At 39.8% G+C, this 15720-nt stretch overlaps 1 protein-coding gene across 2 annotated transcripts in view; it reads right to left on the bottom strand.

Annotated features, from left to right (window-relative positions):
- The window catches only part of dnajb13 (DnaJ heat shock protein family (Hsp40) member B13), a 35444-nt gene extending 23233 nt beyond the window's left edge, over positions 1-12211 (bottom strand). Inside the window, exons 1-3 of one of the 2 annotated variants that reach the window (XM_033023193.1) lie at positions 12053-12211; positions 8135-8238; positions 4722-4883 (exon numbers count right to left, since the gene is read on the bottom strand). In XM_033023193.1, coding sequence (XP_032879084.1) covers positions 4722-4883; positions 8135-8238; positions 12053-12120 — 334 coding nt within the window. In that variant the 5' untranslated portion in view covers positions 12121-12211. The remainder of the gene's footprint in view (positions 1-4721; positions 4884-8134; positions 8239-12052) is intronic. The other variant, XM_033023194.1, reaches the window with a different exon arrangement.
- Between the last annotated feature and the right edge of the window lie 3509 nt (positions 12212-15720).

Below are 15720 nucleotides of genomic sequence, written 5' to 3'. Positions count from 1 at the left end.
ATAATATAATAATAATATCTTTTATTGTCACTGCACGCAGTGCAACGAGATTTAGTATGCAGCTTCCAACTGATGTAAAAGAAGAGTAAAATAAATAAATAAGCTGTGTGACGTGGCCATCCGAGGGAGACAGTCCGGGGGGGTGGGGGCACTCAGCAGGGCCGGTTCAGAGCCGCTATAGCTCTGGGAATGAAGCTGTTTCTGAGTCTGGAGGTTCGGGCGTAGAAGGCCTTGTAACGTCTGCCGGAGGGAAGTAGTTCGAACAGTCCGTTACAAGGGTGTGAGGAGTCTTTATGGATGCTGATGGCCTTCCTGAGGCACCGTGTATGGTAGATGCCCTCCAAGGCTGGTAGCTGTGTCCCAATGATCCTCTGCACTCTGTGGACGACGCGCTGAAGAGCTCTCCTCTCCGCCTCCGTGCAGCTGAGATACCACACAGAGATGCCATACGTTAATATGCTCTCTGTGGTGCAGCGGTAAAACGTTGTCAGCAGCTGTTGGGGCAGACCAGTCTTTTTTAATGTCCTCAGGAAGAAAAGTCGTTGCTGTGCCTTCTTGACCAGCGCAGCGGTGTTGGTGGACCATGTGAGGTCCTCAGAAATGCGAGTGCCCAGAAACTTAAAGCTGGACACTCTCTCCACACTTTCCCCGTAAATGGAGATTGGGGCGTATTCTCCATTATGGGACCTCCTGAAGGGCATATAGAAGGGCATGGGGGGGGGGGGGGAGGGGGGGTAGTGGTATTATTGGAGGGTGTATGAGAGGACCAGGATAGATGGGAGGAGAAAGAGATTACCTCCTACCACATCCGTCTTGTTTCTCTCTCCTCTTATTTACCCTAGTCCTCTTACATACATCTTTCTTCCCACAATACCCCACAGCTCCTATCAGATTGTGATTTTTTTTTTAATTAAAAAATAGTTTTCATTTTTTAAGAAATCTAATTTTCCTTTGTCTCATATTTTATTCCCTTCTCTCCTTTTTCTCTCTGTAGTTCTCTAGATTGGCTTTGTCACATTCTTTTACAAATCTCTCAGTCCTTCCTAAACTTATTTCCCCATACTAACATCTTATTGGTTGCTACTTGTTTCATTGTTCATCATGGGCGCTGATCTTATGGTGTCATCTTATTTTTCCCGACATTGGCTTTTTTTAAGTCACGTGTACAATGCAAAATGCTCTGTTTCAGTAAAAGCAGAGTTAAAAAGTTAATATAAATAATAAATAATTTAATTAAATAATAAATATTTTAAATATGCACTCAGCAGCAATACTTTTAGGCAGCTAGAGGGGTGATGAATGCATAAGTCCCTTATCAAGCTTGATGGACACATTATTATAACTGGCCAAGATTAGTTTTCTGTTCCTGTGTTATATGTTACAATTCTTCCCACACATTTGTTTAGGAGAAATGTCCTTGCTGTTACTGGGAGAACCTGCTGCAGGTTATTTCCTCCGCCTGTTACACAATCAATTTATCAAGTCAATTGATTTTTTATTGTTCATTATATGCCACCCAACTAACCCCACCACTTCCTACACTTCCTAATCATGGCAATAACTACTTTAAATATATTATTTTATTTTAAAGTTAATGAATGAGTAACAAAGTGAGATTTGCAGTTAGAAGGTAATGTAGTCTGGTAAAGCTTAAAAGACAAAGCAAAGCTGCTGCTAGTATGGGATGCGGATCATCATGAGCAGTGTTTTAAAAAAGTTTAAAGGAGAAGTTGTGTACTTAGACTGGTGCGGTACTAACTTCTCTATGAAGGATTTGTTTAAGAAAGAACTGCAGATGCTGGAAAAACCGAAAGTCTGAAGACGGGTCTCAACCCGAAACGTCATCTATTCCTTCGCTCCATAGATGCTGCCTCACCCGCTGAGTTTCTCCAGCATTTTTGTCTACCTTCTCTATGAAGGACATTGATTTGTTTTATCACAGGAAAAAGGTAATACTATTAATGTTACAAGATAATACAGATTTCTCTAACTCTGATGATGACCATTTTATGTTTGCAAGTACACATGGTCTGTCATAAAGGAAAGTTAAATAGAGCCATAGAGTGATATCCAGACAGGAACATGGCCTTCAGCCCAATGCATCATGTTTACTAAGATATCAATTCCATGCTGGTTTCATTTAATCCTTATCTCTCTAAACCTCTCCTAAACATGTATCTGTCCAAGTATATTTTAAATGTTCTTATTGTACTTGCATCACCCACTTTCTCTGGCAGCTGGCAGCTCATTAACCTGTTCACTGACAAGTTTGTTTTCACTAAGGTCCATGACCTGAGTATACGCAGGGTGGCACTGAACAGGTTAAATCAATGTTTTAAATATGCAAATGTGTCTGGTTCGGCAGACCTGAAACAATGATCCACAGAATATATTTCTCAAATGTTCTTTTAACATAGAACAACATTCAGTCTATTGAGAATATGTTCACCTTTAGAGTTTTGCTATCAGACCCATCACCCTACATATTTCCTTACAACTTCTCACATACTCATCAACTTTATCCAATCCTCCTGCCATCCATCTACACAAACAGCTTACAGTAACAAATCTTTGGGATGTGGATGAAATCAGAACACTGGAAAACGCCACATAATCATAGGGAGTATATACAAATTCTACACAGATAGCACTCAAGATCTTAAAAGAACATGGGTCACTGAAGGTGGGAGGCAGGAGCACTCCCTGCAGTGCCACTGTGCCATCACTAGTGAGGAATTATCCAAATACATTTGCCATTGTAAATTGCTACGTCAACATTCGTGTTCAGGTTTGCTAAATTAACTGTCACATTATTCGGTGCATCTTCAAGATCCAGTATCAATATTCCAATTAGAACCGTTGCCAATACTCTACAACTAACTGTGAATAACATCACTGACACATTGCTATCATCACATTAAAACACTGCCTTTAATTTAGAAATAGATGCAGCAAGAATGTCAGCTTTGGGTCCGTGTTAGCACCCATTTTGCTAAGTCAAAAAGTTATTAATTGAACTATTCATTCAATCTATCTAGTCACTTCAATCCAGGACTGAGAAAGGCCAGTAGTGTCAGCAAGCCCTCTTTTGAATGAGTGAGATTGAGGCCCTGTCTGCCTTATGAGGTGTGCATCAAAAAATCCAATTTCCAACCAAAGGTGAGAGAGAATTGCACCCTTCTCAGAAATTCTTAAACCTTATTGAGATATACAAAATCCTTAAGGTGGATGGTCACTGTGTTTTTCCTGAGTGGAGAAATCTAAAACTAGAGGGCATAGATTTAAGATGAGAGTGGAAAGATTAAGAAAATTATCTGAGAGACAACTTTTTCACAGGAGGTGGTGGGTATATGAAAATGAGCTGCCAGAGAAAGTTGTAGCAGCAGGCACAAATACAATGTTTAGAAGACATTTGGACAGGTACATGGATGGAAAATAAACAGAGAGATGCGGGCAAAATGCAAGCAAATGGGACTAGTAAACATCTTGGTCAACATGGAGGAGTTGGGCAGGTTCCATGCTGGTCAACTCTTTGATAGTTTGCCAGTACTAAGTAGTGTCAGGGAGTAATATTTCTTCAGTAATCAATTAGTTTAGTTGCTATCTGGCAAAATAGAGAGTGTCTATCTGGCTGTTCTCTTTCCACTGTTATAATGCCTCATGTAAGTTTGAGAAATACCATATCATTTTCCAAATGGGCAGCCTTCTGCAATATTGAATTCTACAATTTCAGGTATCTCTTTTCCCTATTTCAAATTGGAATTTTAATCAGCCTTTTTCTCTCCACTAGCAGTGCTTGACCTGCTGGGTATTTCTGACAGCTCCACATTTCACAGCATTTACATCCCTTTATTCATGTTCTTTCTAACTTCCCTTATTAACCCATTAACCAGATAATGTCATCAATAACTGATCAATAACAACATTAGTCTTGCCTCATCATAGATATTGCCTTTATCATGTCCATCTCTCTCTCTCTCTCTCTCTCCCACCCACTCTGCAACATTTTGATTTATTTGCCCAGTGGTATCATCTCTTTCATCATTTAATGTATCCTCCCCTACTCTGCATCACAGATGACAGATCACTGACTCAAAGCCCGAGCTTATTTGTCTCTCCAAAGAAACCTGGGATGTATTTTGAGAATTTTCTCCTTTGATTCTTGATTTTCTTCATCTTTTTTTGTAACCTTATATATAATGCGAAAGATTGTTGCAGGATGCTCAAATGGAATGGGGACATTTACACACATAGTATATGGTGACTTGATGTCCAGCATATTACAACAAATTACAGATCAAGGAAGAAGTGATCAAATTGTACATATTCTAATCCAATGGTTTAATACTATAATAAATTCCAGTTGCTGAGACACAACAGTGACATTCAAGATTGGAGACATCCACAAAGCTGCTCTCTATTGTCAACATCTGAGTTATGAGAAATGATTGGAGAAACATACTAAGTACTAAGTTACCCAGATGCTACTGGATGGAACAGTCAAAGCTCACAAATATCACAATAAAAGCACATATTCTTTCTTTCTTTGCATGAAACAGATACAGTCCAGCATCAATTGTTAGCATTTGTTTTCACAGTCTGGCAGTCTCTGGCATTATTTTCCAGCTGGCAAGTGTGAACAAACAGCTTGTTCATGACCCGGCATATAGAAGTAACATTACACTCTGAATTCGACTTTTCACATTATTATTTGTAAATACCTGCGAATGGATTATCTCCGCCAAAGAAATCTCTGAAAATTTTGTTGGCATTGCCATGAAAAGTATATCCTGATGTCCAAGCGCCAGTGACACCAAATTCAAGTGGAATGCCTCCCTTCAAGCCCTCTTCACCAAATTTATCATACGTGGCTTTTTTTTTAACTGAAAAAAAATAAGGTTATGTATTTCTTGATTTATTTTGAATTTCTGAGCATCCAAATATCTCAATCTTATTAAAATTCCAGTTGAATCATTTATAAGACTCCATTTTACACTAACACACCTACATAAGGGTTATCTACATAGAACTTGATCTGTATCCTGATGTTTCCACAAATCAACCATATCAATGTATTTTCACTGATTAAATACGTAGTTATCAAATTTATTGTTCATAAAGACAGAGCATGAGCATCAATTGTGTTTTATGATTTAAGACATGGGTTCCCAACCAGGGGGTAAATTTCACCCCCAGGGGGGTAAATTTAGCCTACCCAGGGGGTACATTTGTTGATTTTGGATTTGTTAAAAACAGTATTTTAATATTTCCCCTTTGTCGGTTGCTTTATTATGGTAGAAGTGTAAACTCAAATTACTGAACAAAACAGGGTGGGGGTAAATTTACTTTTGAAAAGTTGCCTGGGGAAAACGGGACGAAAAAGGTTGGGAACCCTGATTTAAGAGATGGTATCTAAAACAGTCTGCAGTCGGGCTAAAAAACCTGTTACAATTGAGCTTTGAAAGATAAAAAAACATTGATTTTGGAACATTCTTGTGACACTGCAAAGATCGATGGAGTTAGAAACTGATCACAAAGTTGGGCATCTAGAGCATGGGTCTTTTCCTCTAAATTCCAAATTTGTAATGAGGAAATCGGTGGCATCTACAAGTCTGACACCATACATCAAATATTATAATTTAAATTTAGGATGATCTACTGATTGGTCCCAGACCTGACATGAATTGTTTCTCTTTCAACAGATATTGCCTGACCTGCTGTATTTTTCAAACATGTTCTGGTTTTTATTTCAGATATCTAGCATCTGCATTTTTTTGATTTTCATTTAAATTTAGGATGTGGGGTCTTTCGTAGCTGCAATTGTCACGCACATAAAGCAACCTAGGTTACCAAAAATTATTGCAGTAACATCTTAAAGCTAATCCACTTTTTTGCATTTTAAGAAAAATGTCTGGCATTTGTACCAATGTTTTATCTACATTTGTGCCTTTAATTTCTGTAATCAGTAATTTTCAAAGTTAAGAGTCTGTCACCCCCACAGTGAAGATGCGGATTACAGAGATGTCCGAGACACTACACTTGGAAAGCATTAGGCTTATCTTGGCGGGAAAAACAGATCATTTTCTTAAGACATGGATACCCTTTACTGAATTTTTACAACAACAGAATGGTTAAACCACACATTTAAATTTAAATCCGATGCCATGATGGGTGAGGGGAGGGGGGGGGGGGGTGGAGGGAGGGAGGTATATCTCCATCTTTTCTTTTCTTATTTCATTTTCTCTCTTCTGCACTGCTTTGGTAGCTTAAGGGTCTTTTTCCTGCTCTTTTCTATTTCATATCTTCATTCTTTTTTTTTCTTCTTTCCTTGTTTTCCTTTCTTTTTCTTTTTTCTCTTTTAAAAAAAATTTAGGTTATAAGGTTAAAAATGAAGCTGTACAATAATTGTATAATTGTTATGCCCATCGTCTTATCCTTGTACAATTGCTTCTAATAAAAATAAATTTTAAAAAAAAAGAGTCTGTCACATATGGTGTGGTACCAGTCACAAACTGGCCAGACATGGTAAGAAGGAAAAGTTTGCTTTCTTTTAAAATTAGTAATCTGTTGCCTTTTTTTTTTACAAAATTAGCTTCATGTTTACTTTCATTAATACAAGACTTTTATCTTCAGTTGATTTTAAGTGTGATTCCAAATTGTCAAAAGTGCACATTAGGATTTGAACACATTTCAGGCATCTACATTGTTCATGTAGTAAAATACCCAATTCATTGCAAATCCATATTTAATAATATCTACAATATTAAATGTTTATGTCCATCAGATTCTTCCCAAGAATCCTCAAGATTGGCTGTATCTATCGCCGCAACATCATTGGACTCTGCCTCTATTATTGAAACCTTTAATCATACCTTTATTATCCCTTTATGCCAAACAAATGCCCTACTGCCCAACCTCTTGTGGTCTATTATGAATACATTTGGGATCATCCAAACCATTACTATGTGTTATCTGATACCCTTAAACCACTATGTTTGTTGACCAAAATCACTGTAAAGCATTGTCATGCCGTTTACAAATCCCTCAATTGCCCTCCCTATATCTGTAATATCCTCTAGCCCCATAACCTTGGAGATATATGTGCTCTTCCATTTCTGTCTTCATGATCATTTATAATGTAATTACTCAATCACTGACAACCATTCCTTTTGTCATGGAAATCCCTCCTTAAAATTATTAGCCTTTTCCCTCTTTAAGATGCTTCTTAAGACCTCCCATGTTTTTAGCTATTTACCCCAATATCTCTTAATATTGTTGCATGATTAATTTTGTTTAATAATACTCCTTCGAAGTGTTTTGTCATATTAAAAGCACTGTACAGAAACAAATAGCTGTTAACAGAATGAAAACCACTTGAGTATCATGAAGGGACAAATGTTATTTCTCTGAGTAGGAATATTCAATATGATTATTGTTTCCATTGTCCTGTTGATAGTTCCGTCCACTTTCCTTCATCTCATATGCTGTTTGCTACCTAACTGGGGGAGTGGAAAAAAGCATTTTGACAAGCATTTACAGTTAAAAAAGAGTGGAGTTCTTCCATTGAGCTTCAGGTTCCTCTTATACCTACAGTTGACCGTAGGGATAATTCAGGCTGCAGAAGACTCAGCTTTCATTTATTTCAAAACTAAACCGATAAACTGTAAGGTCTGGCAGTGAATATTTATGAACTGAAACATATGGGGCACCTTTCTATAATTACATCACTCCTATAAACATTGTTTGTTAAAGTGTATGACCAAGAAAAACCATCCCCATTCATTATACAAAATATTATCTTTGTAATGGAATAATTGTATTTAAAAAAAATCCATATTGAATTAGTAAGAAGCTTTAATCATTTAAGACTCTTTTCTAAACATTACATGCACCACTTTTCTGAGTGCATTATATTTAACAGACTACTAGAGTTTAGTAATGGATTAAATTGTACTGCAAAACCACAAAAGTAATTATTTTAAAATTTAGTATTTCAGTTTAAAACCAATAAATGCTACATTAATCATACTGTGTGATTAGATACAAGATAAACAAAGTATGAAATATGGTTCAGGCTGATCATGAGTTTTTGCAATTCAAAGCTGTGAAAATACATAAGAATCACAATACTCACAATCACTCAGAACATCATAGGCTTCTGCAATCTGCAAGAACTTTTCATTTGCACATGGATCTGCACTTCTGTCTGGATGATACTTTAAGGCTAATTTTCGGTACCTACAATGACAGATACATGTTGTCAGGAAAATACAGTAAGAATCTTCTCACTTTTCATCCATTTGTGGTATAAAGCTAAACATGTTAAATAAATCACCCAGTCACAAGCCAGACTTTGTTCTGCCCTCCTCTCGACCTGCTTTCTCCTCCCCAACTACAATCAGTCTGAAGAAGTCTCCCCAAAACATCACCTATCCTTGTTCTTCAGAGATACTCTCTGACCCGCTAAGTTTCTCCAGTACATTGTGTCTGTTTAAATAAACTGCCTCTATGCTTAATGCAAAAATACACTTATGTTCATGCCAAACAAACTCAAACATAAAATTATTTCCAACATAGAGACAGAACACATAACACTGCATCAAAGTGGCCAAACAAATTAACTTCCATTTTTAATACAGATTTGAGAATTTTCAAATATGTTAGGATCACATGTCATCATTATGCTTTTTATGGAAGGCAGACCTTCCTTAGGAGGAATTACAGGGAAGCACAGTGGGTCACATGCTTGGTATGACAACCTGGAAATGTAGACATTTCATTATGTCCTACTTATGGGAAAATTATACTGAAGTCAAAGTAATGGAATTTTGAATGGGAGCAAACAATGAAATGGAAAAAAAAATTGTAGAGGGATCTGGCTACAAAGTTACCGATACTTTTTTTTAAACAGATCATTGCTGGTGCATTTTTCAGTATTTTTAAGTTTACTCTAATTCTGCATTTTGCAAATCAGCCAAAAATAGTGAAGAGTGGGGAATGATGCGTTCTCTGGCCAGTCGACCACGGACATCACAAAAGGTAAGGCAATTCACAAGTACCCATCACAATAAAGAAATGAACAGAATGAGTGACAGAAGAAGTCAGTGTTGTCCACCATCTCCCAACATATTCAATATAGACAATGGAGCTAAAAAGAAAGCACCTCAATATCGATTAATATCGAGCTAGCTTCCAGGTTCCTCATTTGGACTGTAAGGAACCTTGCTCAATCAATGAAAACAATGGAGTGAGGTTTCCCTGAGCTTACAATGTTTAGTAGTCTTGCCTGGCAGCAGTACTTGCACTGCGGATTCCTTAGGAGAGCAAAATACAATATTCACCTTTAACAACTCGTATGAAGGCTCCTGAAAAGCCTGACAACTCTTCTGAGTGTCCAAAGCAACCATACACACATTTCAAAACAACCCAGAATACCATATCACAAACCAGTGATCACTTTTGGAGTGATGAGAGGTAAATTTGAGTCTAGTATGCTGATAGCATAGAAAATATTGATTTTCACCACCATCATTTATACATAGATGCCACTCCAGAAACACTGTGAAATGTTGGTGGTAGCCATGCACATTTGTCAATCATACTATTTGAGCAATACCTGCAAGCTGGTATTAGCTTTTATTTAATTAGTTACCAAAGAAACGTGTGCATGTTATAAAATATTTGCAGTTAAATGGGATGTTGAGGCAAAGTAGGTGGTGGTACAAAAAAACACAGAGAAAGGCAAAAGAAATGCCTAATGAATGCAGTTCATGAAGTTTCATTTTTGAAACTCTTAGCCCCCAAAAAAACATTTGCCATCTTTCATATCCCTTCAAACACTTCATTATGCTCCTTCTACCCTCTCTAGACCTCTTTATTTCTAACTGCCAGCGTGACATTAATTGAGCACCAGGCCTTAATCTCAAACACCATTACTGATTTCATCACTTCTGGCTGTCTGCCTTCCACAGTCTCCAACCTTATCATTTCCCAACCCTGCACAACCCGTTTTTACTTTCTCTCCAAAATCCACAAACGCAACTGCCCTGGCAGACCCATTGTTTCTGCCTGCTCCTGTCCCACGGAAATGATTTTCGCGTACCTCGACTCCATGCTATCCCCCCCTGGGTCCAATCACTCCCGACCTATGTCCAAGATACCTCACATGCCCTTCGTCTCTTTAATGACTTCCGCTTTCCAAGCCCCCACCCACATTTTTACTGTGGATGTTCAGTCACTCTACACCTCCATCCCCCACCTGGAAACCCTCCGTTTCTTCCTTGACCATCCAATTTCCCTCTACTAACACTCTACTCCGCCTAGCAGATCTGGTCCTCACCCTCACCAACTTTTCCTTTGACTCCTCCCACTTCCTCCAAGTCCCAGACGTACCTATGGAGACCCGCATGGGCCCCAGCTATGCTTGCCTCTTTGTAGGGTACGTTGAACAATCCCTGTTCCAGGCGTACACTGGCCCGATCCCAGAACTCTATCTCCGTTACATTGATGACTGCATCGGTGCTACCTACTGCACCCATGCAGAACTCATGAACTTCATCAACTTCACCACCAATTTTCATCCTGCACTCAAATTTACTTGGACCATTTCCGACACCACCCTCCCCTTTCTTGATCTCACAGTCTCCATCACAAGAAATACACTATTGACAAACCCACTGACTCCCACAAATATCTCGATTACACTTCCTGCAAAGACTCTATCCCCTACTCCCAATTCCATTGTCTACGACGCACCTGTGCTCAAAATGAGGTGTTCCACAACTAGAACATCCGAGATGTACGGATTCTTTAGGGAATGGGGGTTCTCCTCTCCCATCATAAATGGGGCCCTCACTCGTGTCTCCTCAGTACCCCACAACTCTGCCCTTGCTCCCCCTCCCCATAATTGCAACAGAAACAGAGTCCCCCTAGTCCTTACCTTCCATCCCATTAGCTGTCGCAAACAACACATAATCCTCTGAAATTTCTGCCACCTCCAACGCGATCCCACCATTAGCCACATTTTCCCATCTCCACCCCTTTCCTCCATCCGCAGATACCGTTCCCTCCGCAAATTCCTTGTTAACTCATCCCTTCCCACCCAAACCACCCCCTCCCCAGGTACCTTCCCCTGCAACCGCAGAAGATGAAACACCTAAAGCTATACCTCCTCCCTCGACTCTGTCCAGGGACCCCAGCAGTCCTTTCAGGTTAGGCAAAGGTTCACTTGCATGTCCTCCAACTACTGTATCCGAGGTTCACTTGCATGTCCATCTACTGTATCCGTTGTTCAAGATGTAGACTCTTGTACCTCGGCGAGACCTAACGCAGACTGGGCAATCGTTTCACAGCACACCTTCGCTCAGCCCGCGTGAACCAACCTGATCTCCTGGGTGCTGGACACTTTAATTCTCTTTCCCATTCCTACACAGACCTTTCTGTCCTCGGTCTCCTCCATTGTCAGTGTGAGGCTGAACGCAAATTGGAGGAACAGTATCTCATATTTCGCTTGGGCAGCCCACAGTCCAGTGGTATGAATATTGATTTCTCTCACTTCAGGTAGCCCTGGTATTCCTTCTCCCCCCCCACCCAAGTCGCAACAGCTTCTCATTTTCACCCGACAGACAGCTTATAATGGCCTGTTTCCTTCATCATCGATACTTTTTTTGCATATCTTTCATTCATTGTTCTTTATCTCTCCACATCACCGTCTATATCTCTCGTTTTCCTCATCCCTAACCAGTCTGAAGAAGGGTCTCGACCTGAAACGTAACCCATTCTTTTTTTCCAGAGATGCTGCCTGTCCTGCTGAGTTACTCCAGCTTGTTGTGTCTATCTGGTGCTTTATAACTAAATAAGTATCTCTGAATAGTGGTGATTTCTAAGTTTAAAGTTATTAAATCTATGGCAGATAATATCACGATCAAGTAAAATGCAGCAAGTAGCATTTAGGGGGTAAAAGATGTCAATGCACTCGCATCCCACCTTAGTTAAAGCATCTCAGGAACCTCCATAGTTGTTCATAAAAAACATTTTTTTTTTTTAAACTCACACTTTTTTAATATCCGCGTCTTTTGCATTTCTAGTAATGCCAAGGATGTCGTAGTAATCCTGCCCCATCTTCGTGCTTTACGAGTTTTTATACTTGAATGTTGTTGGGTTCCTCACTTATGTTTTCCTTCCCCCGCGGACCTTTGGTTGCTGAGGCAACGGCTTTGGACAGGAAGATGGCGTCGTGAGGTCGGCAACCATGGTTACCGATGCAAGCCCTTCTGGGAATTGTAGGCTGTTCAAGTTCATTGTAGTCAGTGGTTTTCCTATAAGAATTATCTCTTTCTTTAATCAAGCAATGCATTACGAAACCTTTTTAAATTTGTCAGCAAACAATAAAATTAATATGCTTCATTGTTTTGGTTACATTTAAAAAATGCCACCTTCAGTGAGTACTGAAGGTGGCATTTAATGACTAGATATCTAATCTAAATAATCTAATCTAATCTAATCTACTAAATAGTAAAAAAGACTGTCAAGCACTAAGAATTCTGCCAATTTCCCATTCTAACAGCTGTAATAGTATTTTAATTTTTGATTTAGCGCTGATTTTAATTCTTAAAGTTAAATTAGGCTTCATATTCAGTTTGAGTATTAAAACATGTGGATCCTATACAATAATCCAAAAGGTACAGTATAGCTATACAGTATACAGTATAAGGACTTGTTCAAGAAGGAACTGCAGATGCTGGAAAATCGAAGGTAGACAAAAATGCCGGAGAAACTCAGCGGGTGTGGCAGCATCTATGGAGCGAAGGAAATAGGCAACGTTTCGGGCCGAAACCCTTCTTCAGAGTCTGAACCCGCACCCGCTGAGTTTCTCCAGCATTTTTGTCTACCCAGTATAAGGACTTACCTAAATCAAGTCAAGAGAGTTTATTGTCACGTGTCCCAGATAGGACCATGAAATTCTTACTTTTGTTTTAGCACAACAGAATATAGTAGGCATGAATATAGAACAGATCAGTGTGTCCATATACCATTATATAAATATATACACACATGAATAAATAAACAGATAAAGTGCAAATAAACAGATAATGGTCTATTAATGTTCAGAGCTTTGTTTCATTTGAGTTTAATAGCCTGATGGCTGTGGGGAAGTAGCTATTCCTGAATCTGAACATTGCAGTCTTCAGGCTCCTGTACCTTCTACATGAAGGTGGCAGGGAGATGAGTGTGTGGCCAGGATGGTGTGGGTCCTTGATGATGCTGCCAGCCTTTTTGAGGCAGCTGCTGCGATAGATCTCCTCGATGGTAGGGAGGTCAGAGCCGATGATGGACTGGGCAGTGTTTACTACTTTTTGTAGTCTTTTCCACTCCTGGTCGCTCAAGTTGCCGAACCAAGCAACGATGCAACCGGTCAGCATGCTCTCTACTGTGCACCTGTAGAAGTTAGAGAGTCCTCCTTGCATACCGACTCTCCGTAATCATCTCAGGAAGTAGAGGCGCTGATGTGCTTTCTTTATCATTGCATCAGTGTTCTCGGACCAGGAGAGACCTTCAGAAGTATGCACGCCCAGGAATTTGAAACTCTTGACCCTCTCCACCATCGACCCGTTGATATAAACGGGACTGTGGGTCCCCATCCTACTCCTTCCAAAGTCCACAATCAGTTCCTTGGTTTTGCTGGTGTTGAGGGCCAGGTTATTGTGCTAGCACCATTTGGTCGATCTCTCTTCTATACTCTGGTCGGTCGATTTCTCTTCTATACTCTGACTCGTCCCCATCAGTGATACGTCCCACAACAGTGGTGTCGTCAGCGAACTTGATGATGGAGTTCGCACAATGACCGGCTACGCAGTCATGAGTATAGAGTGAGTACAGCAGGGTTCTGAGAGCTTGGTAACCAGCTTGGAGGTGATGATTGCGTTAAATGCCGAGCTGTAATCAATGAATAACAGCCTGACATATGAGATGGTTGAAATGCTCAGTAAGTCAGTCAGCTGTGGAAATAGAAAAAGAGTCTGGGACTCATCAGGTCTGAACTATTTTCTTATATATTTTATTTCAACTTATTTGTAATCTTCCCTCAATTTAGGTAGGGTTTTAGCAAAAGTGTAACAGATAGATTATTTTGTAGGAATTGCATATTTTAATATTCAAACTGAATAAGAAGTTTGATTTAACTCTCAGTACCAAAAACAGAGGCAAATTTGAAAAGGTCAGATGTGGCCAAAGGACCTCAGAGAAACCATAATCAGTCATCTTCGAATAAGGAAACAAATTTGATTGCAATAACTTCATAAGAGATTTTGTTGTGTGACAACAAGAATAATGTATGGAGCTATATCAAGGATGCTGAGGATGAACTCAGGGGCAAAATTTTCATTGAGAGGGTAATCCACATTTGGAATGAACTTTCAAAAGACATTTGGACAGATATGTGAATAGGAAGGGGTTAGAGGAATTATGGGCCAAATGCAGGCAATTGGGTCTAACCCAAGGACAAGTATGGCCAAAGGGACAATTTCCATGTTGTATATATCTATGACCCTGACTCGATGTGAGGAAAGAGTGTTATAAGATCTTCACATCCAACACAAAGTTCATTATCTACCAAGCAGATTCCCATCCTCCTGTTTGTTTCTGAGACACAAACTACTAATAGCGGGCACTTAAAGTACTGGAGAGATATGTACTGGAGAGATACCATAATTGTTCACAGAAGGCAGTGGAGGCCAATTCACTGGATGTATTCAAGAGGGAGTTAAATTTAGCTCTTTAGGCTAAAGGAATCAAGGGATATGGGGGGCAAAGCAGGAACGGTGTACTGATTTTAGATGATCAGCCATGATCATATTGAATGGCGGTGCTGGCTCGAAAGGCCGAAGGGCCTACTCCTGCACCTAATTTTCTATGTTGTCTTTACAAGGGTGGCGTCTGTAGGGAGTTTGTACGCTCTCTCCATGTGAGGACGGCTGGTCGGTGGGGACTCGGTGGGCCGAAAGGCCTGCTTCCACGCTGTATCTCTAAACTAAACTGGTTTACACCGAAGATAGACACAAAATGTTGGAGTAACACAGAGACAGGCAGCATCTCTGGATAGAAGGACTGGGTGACGTTTTTGGGCAGAGACCCTTCTTCAGACTGAGCTGAGCCCACTACCTCATGTCCATCATCTGCCTATTCTGTCAAGCACCTTTTGCCCCACCTGTGGCAGAATTTGCAGGTCCGGTATTGAGCAGTCACATCAGAATCCTCACAAGTGAAACCGCAGCAAATAATATTCCACCCAAAATGAAACATAACATCCCTAGAAACAACAGCTCCTTTTATTCAAAGCATATCACACATTGCAGCTGGCAGATACATTGTCATTGTGAACATTTTAATAGCTTCCTCTGAGTTTGTTTTAAAGTTCTTCATAATTAATTTACTCATTTACTTATGCTTGCAAGCAAATTGAACTGTTAGGTCCCAATGCTTTCACATCCTCTGGTAACTCATTCCATAGCAATTACGTGGATGTATCTTCGACTGACAGGGAAGGAGAATGGCATTCTAACAGAGATCGACTGGTTATGTGATAACAGCGGCGCAAAAGACTGTAGATGCTAAAATCTGGAGCAAAAAAGGGGGAACTGCTGGAGGAATTCAGTCTGTCAGTCAGCGTCTGTGAAGGGAAATGTTCATTCGATGTTTCAGGTCAAGACGCTTCACCTGGAA

The sequence above is a fragment of the Amblyraja radiata genome, chromosome 6, assembly GCF_010909765.2.
Source record: "Amblyraja radiata isolate CabotCenter1 chromosome 6, sAmbRad1.1.pri, whole genome shotgun sequence".
NCBI classification, from domain to species: Eukaryota; Metazoa; Chordata; class Chondrichthyes; order Rajiformes; family Rajidae; genus Amblyraja; species Amblyraja radiata.
Note: the sequence above shows the minus strand (reverse complement) of the source record. Positions and strands in the feature narration are given on the sequence as shown.